The sequence below is a fragment of the Cannabis sativa genome, chromosome 1 (genome assembly GCF_029168945.1).
Source record: "Cannabis sativa cultivar Pink pepper isolate KNU-18-1 chromosome 1, ASM2916894v1, whole genome shotgun sequence".
NCBI classification, from domain to species: Eukaryota; Viridiplantae; Streptophyta; class Magnoliopsida; order Rosales; family Cannabaceae; genus Cannabis; species Cannabis sativa.
In genome coordinates, this window is record NC_083601.1 from 58,625,525 (window position 1) to 58,640,261 (window position 14,737).

General features: G+C 28.2%; 1 protein-coding gene and 1 long non-coding RNA gene across 3 annotated transcripts; one reads left to right on the plus strand and one right to left on the minus strand.

Moving 5' to 3' along the window:
- Positions 1 to 643: 643 nt before the first annotated feature.
- On the minus strand, positions 644 to 2,385 carry LOC133029377 (BTB/POZ domain-containing protein At3g56230-like). The gene is made up of 2 exons (XM_061101892.1): positions 1,959 to 2,385; positions 644 to 1,183 (listed from the first exon to the last, which is right to left on the minus strand). The coding sequence occupies exons 1-2, from the start codon at positions 2,127 to 2,129 to the stop codon at positions 722 to 724; spliced, it is 633 nt and encodes a 210-aa protein (XP_060957875.1). The 5' UTR covers positions 2,130 to 2,385; the 3' UTR covers positions 644 to 721.
- A 7,883-nt stretch (positions 2,386 to 10,268) lies between these two features.
- Positions 10,269 to 14,076, plus strand: LOC133033650 (uncharacterized). Of its 2 annotated transcripts, none has more exons than XR_009685782.1 (5): positions 10,269 to 11,752; positions 11,934 to 12,032; positions 12,802 to 12,838; positions 12,948 to 13,006; positions 13,261 to 14,076. It is a non-coding gene; the product is annotated as an uncharacterized LOC133033650 (long non-coding RNA). The 2 variants fall into 2 exon arrangements; XR_009685783.1 differs by having other exon boundaries at positions 10,269 to 11,625.
- The last annotated feature ends 661 nt before the right edge of the window (positions 14,077 to 14,737 follow it).

Below are 14,737 nucleotides of genomic sequence, written 5' to 3' on the forward strand. Positions count from 1 at the left end.
GCTAAATATATTTTTGTACAAATATTTATGCGGGTTATAATTTTTCAGTTTATTCAAAATACAACCGTTATATGCTACCAGATTTTTTAAAAAATAAAAAGGAATATGTTATTTTGTTATTCTTATTATTTGTCTGCTTTGGTTATACTAATGAGAGCCATGTTGATCATGTTTGACGCGTATTGTTGTTTCATGACCTAGTCTCTGTGTCATCATAGGTAGATCAGGTGTGCACTCACTTGTAGGTGAAAGACCTATATTCTGTATAGGGAGTGAATTGAATCAGTATAGTATACGTTATCTAATTTTAAAAATTTTAAAAAATTAAAAAAATACGTATATATATAATCATATTCAAATGATACAATAATGTAGCAATAATTAATTTTTTTTTCTTAAAGATCAAAATCTCAAACCCCATTTAAAAATTAAAAAAAAGATGCATTACCTAATTAAAAAAAATTAAACCATACATGTATTCTACTGAACGTCACATAATTAAAGTTAATTAAAAATAAAAACTAATTATACGTGTATGGCACGTAACATGAACCTAGTATTAACCTAGTATATAAATAGGAGGTGATCATGATCTCATTTTTTAGTAGGTTGATTTGTTGCATGTAACAAAATTTAACTTCATCATACATATTATATAAATGCAAATTTCTATTATAATAAAAGGAAAAATAATATAACTCTTTCTTATGTAATTTAGTCTCTAAAAAGGAAATGTTTTGGTTTTAGTTTTTGGGACCATAGCCATGGTAATTAGCACATGCAAATGTGGATTCTTAAGAGCCCAGTCATAAAAACCAGTAGCATGTACGAAGTGTGAGGAGTTTTCAACAATGAATGCCAAGGCTTTGTCTTTCAATTTGGGGTAAGAACAAACCTCAGCAATTTCAAGAATGTCTAAAGCGTTGGTTAAACACAAATAAAGATCCAAGTGGCGCTCGCAGATCTTCCTCAAGTAGGGGATGTAGTACTTATCTGCAGCCAATGACAATGCGTACACGTGTCTCTTCATCTTGTCTTCTGATACAACACCATTGTACAAGAACTCCAGCAGAGTTTCCAACTCATCATGTTTCATCTCCCACACTGTTTCAATCTCTGTTGCTGGAGCCTTGAACCGACTCTCTGACTCAAACATGTTCTTCAACACTTCTGATCTCACTGCCTAAACAAATTTTACTTTCTTCCAATTAGTCCCAATAGCTACTCATATACATTTAACAATTTGTAATCTGTTTTAGTACTTTGTAAAAATTGTTTACAAAATTGTGGCATAAGGTTACAAACTTGTGAATAGTTAAATTGTTACAAAATTGTATATTTTATTGAAAGAAAAATAAATTTTATATTTATGATTATACCTTATGCTTGTACTTTTTTTTTTTTTTTCAAAATCTTAAGCATTTTTTAGACGGATTATTTCATGATACCTAAAAAAAACGAAAAAAATTCCATTTTTACCAATTTAAATATATATTTTTACATATTTTCAAAAAATATAAAGAATTATTTTTCAATAATTTTTAGGTTGTTTCTACGAAGAAAACAATATCCAAATAATATTTTTTTTTTTTCCAAAAACAAGTGAAAAAAACGTTAAATAAACGGAATTCATAAAATGATATAGAAAAAAAAAAGTCTGATTTTAAGTACAACAAACAAAATTTGATTATATTCATAACAAGTTTTTAACAAATTCTCAATACTTTAAAGTATTGAAAATACTGTTAAAAAATAACTAATTTTAATGCAAATTATTTAAAATTTCTCAAAAATTAGCAAAAGTCTTACTATAATTATTCAAGTACTGAAATAAGAAATGATGAGCTTATCGAAAAAATATGAAAGTTTGCGAGTAAAAGTAGTATGTGTTTTTTCTGCAAAATATAATAATAATAATGAGAAAATACAAAGTAGTAAGTCTTTGTATTGTGGTGTACCAATAAGGCTTTGTGAGCTGGTATTGGAGGCCCATCATTGCTGGGCTTGAGAAGAATGTCAGGGTGCATTTGATATCTAAAAGCAGCAACAAAGCCACTCAAGAAGTTGAGCCTTTCCTCAAGATCATCCCGTTCAACTTTTGTGTCATTCACAAATCTACCAATATCCATCAGTGACTGGATGATATTCACCAAATGTTAATCTCTCTTTTTATTATTATTTAAAAGACAACCAATGCAGTATTTTAATTTAAAATACATAGGAAATACTGAATGAAATGTGAGAATGAATAACAAATTAAAGTTAAAACTATTTTGATTTACTTGAAACATCGAATAGCTTAACTAGTGTTGAGTTAAGACATGGGCTTCTGTAGGTCCTAAGAGAAGTCAGCTGCCCCATGGCACTTAACCTTAAATGGGCTGTTATCACACGAGACATTTATTCTAAACTTTGGACTAAATGACGAAAAAGAAAAAACACCACCTTTGAAAATTAAATGTCGATTTTAGTTTACTTAATTATTTAATTATCTATTTTTAAGACTTCTTTTTATGTCCCGAAATCATATCTATAGCTTTGTACTAGGAACGACTAACAATTCTAGACTAGCTTCTCATTCTCTTCTACATTGTCAACGAACCAAATATATATTTGGATCGAATTACAAAGAGAGCAATATAATATCAGCATTCATAAAAATTAATACATATAGGAAAAAGTATAGGTAAGAAGAATAGAATTATAGAACTTGCCTTATAAGAATTTGGCTGAGAATTATTATTACTCTTAGTTCCATTCAAGGTCTCTTTAAGTTTAGTCGCCCCCTCATAGCAAGTTTCGCATAACATCTTCCTCGGAGGTCTTAACGTGGAAGGCATCGAAATACAAATACAACAATCCATCGCTGATTTTCTTCAACTTTTCTCTGATGCCAAACACCCAATATAAGAAAGGAAAATGAGAGAAAAAGAGAGAGAACGAGAGGATTGATGATGCTTTTCTTTTCTTATTCTTATGTACTAGATGATTTAAAAGACAAGCCATTTTTTGTTTTATTTCTTCTAGCTAGTTGGTAAAGGCTTTTCGGGTTTGTTAGACCATATATTCTATGTATCCTTTTTATAAAATATTATTTCTAATAAAAGATGCAACAACGAGTTATGATTGCGAAACTAATATAGAATGCATACCATTTATATAAATAAATAATATCTTAATTACAGTCAAATGACCAAACAAACCCTCGTAAAGAGAGTGGTTAACATGTTTCTTGTGAGAGTCAAAATAGAGGATAATAAGGTTAACATAATTTGAAGCACAAAAAACAACTATATATATTAAATAAAGTCCAAAAGAGAAGTGATAATAGATTTGGTATATGGAAATTGATAAGAAAAGAGTTCGTTAGGCAATGCCCTTTTGGTTCATTCTAAAGCAAGTCCCATTAAAAAAAGCCTTAAACATATACAATTTACAAATAATAAAATGGATAATCATAACAGAAAGAGAATATATAAGTTAGGAAGAAGAAAAGGACTTTCCAACCTCACAAACAGCAAATAATATGCAAAAGCCAGCATGTCTCATTCTAATAAGAGAGCTTTAAACGATATTAAGATAATATTAATAAGGGCTTATAGTTAGTTATATAGTACAGCCTGGCCAGTTCTAACATTAATGTATGAACTTGAACTACATACTAGTGGATTTTTAAGCTTAGCAGTGTCGATCAATGGGCTAATCAATCATTCTTTCTTGTCTCTCCTTGAAAATTATATAATATTATAAAAATGAAATAGTAATCAAATAGAATTTTTAGAATTAGATATTAGAGGTAGTTTCACCTTGATAATAAAATATTAACTCTCATTATCAAATAATTTTGAGATAGAACTATATGTATTTTATTGAATTCTAACATGGTATCAATTGTTGGAATATATTTTACCAAGATCTAGATTTGCTAACAAGTATGTTAATTATATTCTATAATATAATACCCTAAATATGAATTCCTAAAACAATGAAAATAAACACATATAAAATTTGGAAAACCTTACATTAATTGGTAGTAGCAGAATGTTATGACTCATTCCACTCAGATCTCAAACCATTGTTCCTTTTTGTCTCAGCGTATTAACAAGATCTGAGCCTGTATCTCCTTCAGGTGTTGGATTCTTCACAATCTTTCACACTATGATTGAGTACTTGACTTGATATGAGTGGACATGTACTCTATCACTAAAGGCTCAAAAATTGATAAAGAATAAGAGCGAGGATTTTGAAATAGCAAGGAAGGAGGCTCTCAAATTTCTAATTGTTTGACAAGGAATGAAAACTAGATTATGAAAGATGGATGAGAATGAGAGCCAACTTATTCCTTTTATACTATTTCATCTAGGGTTATGATTTAAATTATATGGAATAAAAAAGATAAAATAATAGGAAAATAAACACTAAGTGGTCGGCCATAGGATGTGGACCCCACTAGTTATAATTTTACTATTTTATTCAATAATTTATCTTTTCTTTCAATTATGCTATATTTTCTAATTTTAATCCTATAAATATCAAAAATATTTATTTAATAATTATTAAATAAAATTATCATTTAACTTATTTGTTAATTAGACCTTACAAAGTCTCTTAATTAACAAATAAACTCCAAACTCTCTTTTTTTCATAATTAAGCCATTACTTAGTGAAAATTCATAAACAAGACATAGTTTAATTTTAAAATTATAATTGATTAATGAAAACCAATTAATCGAGTCTACAAGAAGTATTATCTCAACTGGTGTGGGCACCATGTGCCTATATAATCAAGGTTCCAATAAGCAGTTTTAGAATTTACCAAGTTAATTTTCTAACTTATTAATTCGTCATTGCTCCACTATAGATTTGGAATTGCACTCTTAATTATATAGAACGCTTTATATATTCTATGATATAGACACGTTATTAATTATCCATTGTTATAATCCAAATAATTAATGATTCTCTGTAGGTGATCTACATCGAGTAGGAATAAATTTACCATTCTACCTTTTAATGTATTTTATTCTTAATATACTTAGCTACCGATAAATGACATTTCTGTAAAGTAATATAATTACTAAAATGAGTACTCTACTATTTATCTCCATTAAGTCAAGCTCGAAGGAAATCATCATTTCACTTCTATGCATTTAAAGAAGCTATAGATTCTGTATCTATGTTTAACACTCCCACTCAATTAAACTACCATGTTCTTAATCCGTAAGTATAAGGAAGATCCAATTGGTCAACTTTAACGAACTAATTAAAGAACATAAATAATATAATTTAACTAGAACCTAACAATCTTAAGATTGAAAACATTGATCTAAGATCAACTAAGTGATATTGACTTAGATAGATATTATGGTAAGTTTATGATATCTTATCCAAGTTCAATATTTGTCCAATCCGATGTATAACAATACATCCAATCCAAGCTTGCTTTACCAATACCCTAGAAAGGGCATATCACTTATCCAAGGTGCAAGTAAACTACATTACTGATGATTATCATATCAGTGTAAATCCTGTGTATTGATAAAATCATAGGGCTTTATTTAATCACATAATCTTGTTTACTTTCTACTGTGTTGACAACACAGTTATCAAGAATATCAATGAAATAAGGATGGATTTAGATGAATTTATAAATTAAACAAATAATCATGAAATAAATATGTGCACCAAATAATACATTAAACAATTAATAATGAAATAAATCTCTTTCTTTATTGATAAATGAATATTCAAGATTACATTGAAATAGAGTTTTAGTTAGGGCACAGAACCCAATACCGATATCTCTCCTTTAACCTTTTTCTAGAACCTTTCAGCCAATGTGTGCTAGTTTCCAATATATTAATTAATATTTTAGTATTTTCATATTAATTAATATATTTTTGTAGATGCATCTAGCGGTTTCACTGGGCTTGGTGCGGTTATTTGTGATGCTTCTGAAAGAGTGATTCGGGTGCTCACTAAACTAGTAACTGGTTATCTCTCACCCTATAAAGCTGAACTTGAGGCTCTTATTTGGTGCAAACAAATTTGGGTTCATATTGACACTAGGGAGAATGATTTTTGCAATGCAGTCAAAGGAATTCAAAAGGATCGGTGTTAGATTTTTATTTGGACTTACATTAACTTTTATTAGTTTTTATTAAAATTTGGGTTGATTGGATACTTATTTATTGTATTAGCCCATATTGTTAGTGATCAATAGTTATTGGATTTAGCATCTATATGTGTAAAGTCTAGTTGAAGCAAAAGTGTGGGCTTTTCTATTTAACTGGAGTCTTTGATGAGCAGACACTATCCAACTAGGGTTATATAGCTAAGTTTCCTCCCTAACTCTGTTAACACATCTTGTCTCATCACAATTGTATACTTTTAATAATCAAATAATAATAAAAACTACTTCTGATTTAGAGACCTAAGAGGAAGACTTAGTTGATAGTAATGCACTATCAAATTGAGATAACTTATATAGATCAATCAAGTATGCATACTTAATTGTTATATATTATTATTGTGTTCTATATTATATACAAGTTGATCTTGGATTTATTATCAATTTTTCTAAATTTTCTATTAGATTGTCAATTATATATGATTTAGGACCTATAATTTGTGTAACAATTAATACGTATATATTAATTTTCACCAATTGCATGTTAATTTTGTTATTATTTTATGTTAAATTTTTCGTATTTCAATCTTAAAAGTTTAGGGATTTTATTCGTCATGAAATTCTCTTCCTATTTATATCTTATATGTCTAAAATTGTTGAGTAAATTGAGATAATTTTGTGATTAAACTTTTAGAGTTTGTGTCTTTTAATGAGAAAATCAAATTTAGATTTTTTTAATTATATTTATTATTGAATGAAATTGATTGTAAATATCTTATTATCATCTATTTTACAATATTTTTACACAATTTTTTTTAAATGAATGAGATATACAAAAAATCAATTTTTTTTTTTTGTTCTTTAAATTTTGGATTACACACATGAGATCTACCCTAAGTTTAGCATTTTACAAAAAATTGATCTCACAAATCTGCTAGAAATCTCATCCTGAGCAAAACCCCTCAATTTGTCGCCTGTTTTTTCGTGATTTTGGCCAAAATTTCAATCGGATCTGATTAGACTACAACTGGGTCATGCGGCCCGCTCTTATACCCAGCTAAAAGTTGAAGACAACCGGTCTTGGAACAAAGCCCACTCGCGACTTTCAGAGAGTGAGGGAGAGTGTGGTAGTTTCCAGACTCGGTTTTTGATGATTCTTTTTTCAAATTTTATTAGAATTTAATTTTTTATTTTTCTATAATTTTTATTAATTAATTTTTTGACTCTATTTAATAATTATTATTAATTTAATAATAATTATGCAGTTAAAAAATTATTAAAAATATTTTTTTGATGATTTTTCAAAATCTATAAATCATAAATTCTTTTTAAGTTTATTCTTGTTCTGTTAGACATAGTCACTCTTTTATTGTGATTTATCTTGACTATGTATTATCCACCAACACTCTTTCTTTCACTTGTTTTTATTTTTGTTGTTCTAAAATTTGTAAAACTTGAATGTTTTATGCAAAAAATCATGTGTTATGGTGGACACTTTATTTTTTATTATATATATATTGTAAACAATTAATATATCTCCTTTTGAAAATTTGGCTGAAAATTATTAATTTTTAATTATTATTTTATCACTAAATTTTATATGTATTAGAAAATATTATTTTTTTGGTTGGTTGTATGTGTAAGTACTTGCTCAAAGGTAGTATTTACATATATTAGTGCATATTTCATGAAGTGAGTTAATATTAAATGTGTATGTTTTAATTATTTGCTCAAAGATAATAGTTTAAATATATATTTATTATTATTTTTTGGCTTGAATTAATATATATTTTTTAATAAATTTATTTTTCCAAAGGTAATAAATTCTTAATTGATATGTATTTTTTTCTGTAGTGTTAATTTCATGAAGGGAGATCATGTGTGTGTTATATTCTCACCCTAAAGAGAAGTTTATAATGACCATTTGACTCTACAATATTTTCTAATTATATTGCTCATATATCTTGATCAAGTTTTAATTTTTTAATTTTTCGGTCTCCTTTCTGTGAACAACAATTAATGTTTCAATCCAAATTCCGAACGCTCCAACTTTAAGCCATGTAAACGAGATGTGAAAATTACATTAGGCATAACAAATTTGAAGTTATGCTTGCGAGAAGAAAAATCTACTAATCATAATGATATCAGTATTGTTGCCTAGAAAACTCTTCATGCACAATGAAAAAAGTCAAATCATCTTAATCTCATTTCTATGAAAATTTTAATTCTTGAACATCTATTGAGTTGTTTTCCTAATACTATAAATGTCAAAGAATTTTTCAATGTTGTAGAAAAACTATATGCTACTAGTGAGAACGCTGAGCTGGACATCTTATGGATGCAATGACAACCATTCAATATGATAAATCACTACAAGAAAATAAGTTTTCAGCGACTAAATTTTTTGTGACTAAACCAACTTAGTCACTAATAGTTAGATTTTGCGACTAATATTTAGTTGTAAATATTTTTAGTCATGAGACAATGTTTAATTAGAACCAAAAAAATCAATGACCAATTTTTTAGTCACTGTTTGTTATTTTTAGTGACTAAAATAGTATTTAGTCACTAAAACATACTATTTTAGTCACTAAAACTTTGGCGCCAAATTATAATAGTAGCGAGACTAATAATTTTTGGTGACTAAAATTATTTAGTCACTAAAAATTTTGAAATTTGTGACGAAATAGTTAGTCATTAAAAGCTAATGATCTTTTACAACTAATATACTAGTCTTAAAATAATTTATTTTTACAAGTGTTAATAACTTATATGTACCAAGTAATCATTAAGTTACCTTAAAACATAAGATTACTTATTACTATATTGAATATATCAACTACAAATTTAATCCTTAAAAAATGTACGATTATTATAAATTATATTTTTTTAAATAAAATATGTATATAGTTATTGAATTAGTAGCAAATATATAATTAAAAAAATTAATTTTACTAACAAAATATCATAACAAATAGTTAAGTATATTAATTTTGCTACTAAAATTTTGTTGCAAAATAATTTAAATTGAATTATAATTTTTAAGTTGAATTTATTTTCAATATTTAATTTTAATTAATCTTGGCATTAAATCACAACACTCTTATTAATATAATGAAAATATAATATGAAAATATTTTTATTAAAATATTAACTAATATATAAAGATAACAAATAATATAATTATTTCTTTTTAAAAAATATAATTATTCATTATTAAAAACAAACTGATACACAATATTCATTTACTAAAAATTTTATTTTTGGCGGTAAACTCCAAATTTTCCCTCTGTATTTTTAATTCCCTCCTTAACTACCTTAATGAGCCTTCTATGGCACAGTTAGCACTCTCTCTCGTCTTCTTCCCCAAATTAAACTCTGTCTCAGCTTTCTCTCACAACTTCATCAGCTCAGCTCACCCTCTGCACCTATCCTCACCCCGACAGACTCAACCCACCCAACCATAACCTCTGCTTCACACACAACGGCGACGGTGGCCCAACCCCAACTCTTATCTCTATCGGAGACTCCAACCCCATTCGAACCCTAAACGAACCAAAGAAGTTCATTTTCTCACAGCCATTTCGCACCATATTCTTTGGCCATCTAGGGTCGATTTCGCACCCAGCCCGTGTCCTCCGTCTCTTGGCCCTTAGATTTTGCACGCCCACTACAACAATTTTGTTATATATCTAATAATGTTTTGACAAATAATTTCAATTTCTAATTTGATGAAAGCATAAGTCTCGTTTCTCTCTGATCTATCTCTCTTCACCTAGTCGCTCTTCAATTTCTCATCATCGTCGTCACCATCACCATCAACATCGCCATTGCTCCCAATCTCAAGCTTTGGCATGGTAAGTAGTTCCCCGAACTTTGTTTTGCAATCTCTACTCATTTATTTCCCAAACTGTAACACTAAGCTTCACTCTTGTATCACAATGTCTTTAATATTTATTTTTGTGTTTTTGGTCAGTATTGATGAATTAATTTGATATTAATTAATAATTTGACCGTAGAAAAAAACTAGCAAGGTAGCTAGGTAGGTAGACTAAGTGATCCATGATATGGTTAAAAATTCAGTTTGTGAATTAATTTAATTAGGTGTAGAGGAAAGTGGTTGGCATAAATTAAAAATTAAATCAGCTTCTAAACAAGACTTTCACACGTTGACTATGACAATGGTTATACAAATCAATTTAAACATGCTTGATCTTGTGTTATATGAGTTTTTGCATATACTTACATGTTCTGTTTTCACTTTTCTTACATATTAATCTTAAACTTCAAATTGACCCTTTTGCAGGGCTGCAATCTTTTGTAAAGTTATCAGTTATGAACTCTAAGGTGGCTAAGTTTGTAAGGTTAGTTTACTCAAATCTTACATATTATCAACTAAATTTCCTCTAATATTATATTATATTGGGCTGCATTTTGGTTGTTCACTAAATATTCATTATACAAAACTAACCATTGTGATTGTAAATTTCCTTGTACAGATTTGTGGAGTATAAATCTGATAGGTCTCAAAGTTATGAGAATAACTTATAGCCTATTAATAGTATGTAATTAACTTAATAGTCTTATGGTCTTCATGAGATTAATAGATGACTATATATATGAGATTAATAGATGGCTATATGAGATTAATAGATGACTATATAAGATTGAGATGAGATAACTTATAGCCTATTAATAGTATGTAATTAACTTAATAGTCTTATGGTCTTTATGGAACATATCATTGAACTATATGCCTTGTCTAGACATTTTTTATTGTGTTTATGCGATCTTTTATTAACTAAGGTTGAGTCAAAGAATAATTATGTGTTCGTGTAGTTATTTCTGTGTTATGCTAGACCTTCTTTAAATGTTCGTCTAGAGCGTATCTCATGAGATTGCTTCACGAATGATGGTGCACTAGCTGAAGTTATCACTTTCTATGAAAAAATGGATGATTGTAATCCACTAGATGATTCAAACTAAAAAACAGAAGTGACAAAAAAGGGAGACTGTCATTTCAGCGAATGAGGCAAGAAATTCTTTACATTTTCATGAACAATCTCTAATTTTATGTTTTTTAAGTTTATTATTTTCTTTATAATTTCTCTTTTACAGATCTTTCACTAGTTAATTATATCTCTTGAATGTTTAATCCTTATGAATTATTATGAAACTACATTTATAGCTCTTTGTCATGTGTAAGAAATTACAAAATCTTAATTATTTGCCTTAAAAATTTGTCATGGTCTTTTTTTTGTTCAAATATATTAGCTACTGTTAAACTTTATTTTTATTCCATTTGCTATCTTTTGTTATAATGTTTAAAGGGGAGCATGAACATGATAGATTTAGTCATCCAAGCATTACCCTTGACTATTCGTTATCTAAAACAATTTAGTTTTGAAAGGTTATTTTCTCAAGGGGCTTCTTTTAGGCCCTTATCCAACAACTTCGAGATGACCCTATCTGCCAATGCAATTCAACAGTTGGAGGTATATGCTCTTTTATTAGTTATGTTATAAACATTGTTTCTATTTTGAAGTTTCCACATGATGATGGTTTGGACTATGAATTGCTAATATCGGCAATCTTCCTACCTACTAACTGCAGCCTCTAGTGGTATGCTTTAAAATTGTCTTTGGTTTACAGTAAATTGTTTCAAATAACAATGCATATTATCTTCTCTCATTCACAACTTATACAATCCTGGGATCTAAAACAAATTATGTTAATCAATTATTTAACACTTAACTTGATGTCTTATATTTAGCTTTCATCCTTTAATCCCTTTCCCTTTCAGATTTTGCAGAACAACAATGATTGGTCCGAATTGGGCTCTTTGTTGCAGTCCATGGATCACACTTTTACTATATTTGGTTCAAGGCTTCTTAGGCACTGGGTAAGGCTTGTATCTTGCTTTAGTTTTCAAAAATTTAGGAAGGGCACCTGATATCAATTAATTTGTGAGAATTGTTTAGTTATTGAATTTTGTAGTTCATTGCAGTTATTTAAGCAATTTTACATGCTGGAAAACAACTTCAGCAACTTTATAGTGAAGTAGACAAAGAGAGTAATGAAAATTTCAGCATAACAAATGTGTTTTCTGAGCTGTTAAGGAAGTTGATACTAGCTGTATCATCACCTACTATAATTAGAAAGTCTAAAAAAGATTGTCTTCATTGTTTATAAATTAGTTTTGGATATATTTTCTTTTTCTTTGTTTAATTTGTCTTAACAATAAATAGTTTATTTTTTTTTTTTTAATTTCTTTGCTGAAACTTCTTGAGAAACCATATTCATTTATAATATATGTTCTTTTATGCATGCATTTTGTTGATATTATGAAGTAATGCTCTGGTATGTATAGTTATTTTATGAGAGAAGCACATCCACTCTATAGTTTATGGTCTTGTTAAAAGTTGATGAACTCAGGTATAAATCTGTGTATTATGGGTTTGAATGGCAGTACGGTGGTTTAAATCTGTATATATGTTAATTGCATAATTCTTAGTAATATGGTGGTGATGGTGCAGTGGTTTAATTTTGTTCGCTTCGTTTCATAACTGAAGCAAAAAATCAATTAGTGTCGGTATGGAACAAGATGCCAGGACACATTTTTGATGCTATTTAATAGTGAGTGAGTTTAATGGATTTTTTTAATCTTGTAGGTATGGAACAATGCGTGACAATGTCATTAGTCTTAAGGTAGTTAGATTTGATTTTATATATTAATTTTCATTTAATTAAAGCTTAATGTTGAGTAGCTGTTTCGTTGTGATACCCAAATTTTTAATGCTAGGCCATTTTGTTCCAGGTAGTTCTTGCCAATGGAGATGTCAAGACAGCATCTCTTGCATGAAAGAGTGTTGCAGGGTAAGTTTAATTCATGGCAATATTACTCGAAAATTAGTACATTATAAAAAGGAATACCCTTTCTTGGTATAGAGACAATATTTTTGAAAGTCTTAGCATAACAGCTAAGAATTTTCATTTTGTGATAAATTATTGTAGTTTATAGATTTATTGTTCAATGTGAGTGTCTTAATGATTATATCGACAATTATTTTCTTTCATAGATATTTACTAACAGATTTATGTATATATATTTAATTTTTTCAAAATTTCAGTTGTTGACTTTGAGAATAAAAATACAACATGGTTGTGGACTTGTGGTGCTTAGAGATCATCTTTCAAAGTGACTCCCAATAAGTAGTTCAAGCAATATTGGCATCACAGATCATGCCTACATATCCAGCTCCTCAGAGAATGTTTTAAGAGTTTGAGGGGCAGGTGCCTTCACTTTTTTTTTTCTTTGTTTGCTTATTGCATTGCTAGTTTCTTTGTTGTTCATTTAATTTGGTTTGTACTGGGTAGCTTATTTTATTTTTTTTGTTGGTAACTCTGATTCATTCAGTTTGTTTGTTTTACTGTTTATGGACAATGTAATTCAAGAATTATATTGTAATTGAAATTTTTATAATTGACATTGTAATTTTTTATGTAATGAATAAATGTGTATAATGTTATTTAAAAATAGCTTTGAATAATTTGTTTTTAATATATACTTTAAATGAATATACTCTAAATTTAAAAAAAAAAAATTATAAATTAGTTTTTATGACTAAATATTAGTCACTGAATAATTAATTTACGTAATTCTTTATTTATTATTGCCAACTAAACTATTTAGTCACAAAATATTACACTTTCCATGACTAAATTTTAGTTGTTAAAGTTTACTTTTTTGGTTGTTGAAAGTCCATATTAGTATTTATGTGACCAATTTATCAATCTTATTGTGACTAACTTCAATATATTTTGTAACTAAATTTTAGTCATAGAAAATAACATTATTCGTGACTAAATATATTAGTCACTAAATCTCTTCTACGACCGACTTTCAGCGACTAAATGGCGACTAAAAATAATTAGTCATAAAATATTTTGGGTGACTAATTAATGAGTTTTAATGACCAACAAAGTAGTCGGGGAAAATGGGTTTTTTTGTAGTGAATCAAAGGAGTGAGATATTTTATTTTGAAAATTATGAATCTTCAGTCTAAGTTGAAAGATCATAATATTCCTCTTATTGACTCTCACATTATTCATCGTGCTCTTCATACACTTCTTGCATTTTTTTAATCTTATCAAGACAGCCGACAACACTAGTAATATAACATGGAGTGTCAGTGACCTTATTAATATGTAGTTGAGGAAATCAAGCTATAAAAAGAGAAGAATATATCTTGTCACTATCTTTCTTAACTCAAGCCCAATAAAGGAAAGGGAAAATTATAAAAGAAGCAATCACAATTGAGGACTAAGAGATCTTAGAAAACCAATTGAGAGGGAGTCAAAGCTTAAAGTGGGCCCTTATGTTGAAGTTGACAATATCTAAGTTGGCACATTTATTCTGGAATTACAGTTTAGAGTGATGATTATCTCGAACAATACTTTTTATGTTCCTGCTACTTCTAAAAGTAATTTAGTTTTGTTTCTACTTTTGGTTAAATAGAGATAATCTTTTCCTTTTTGCAATAATCATGTTGACATTATGTTTGACTCTAGATTATTGCAAATTGTTTTTACTCTAACGGTCTTTTC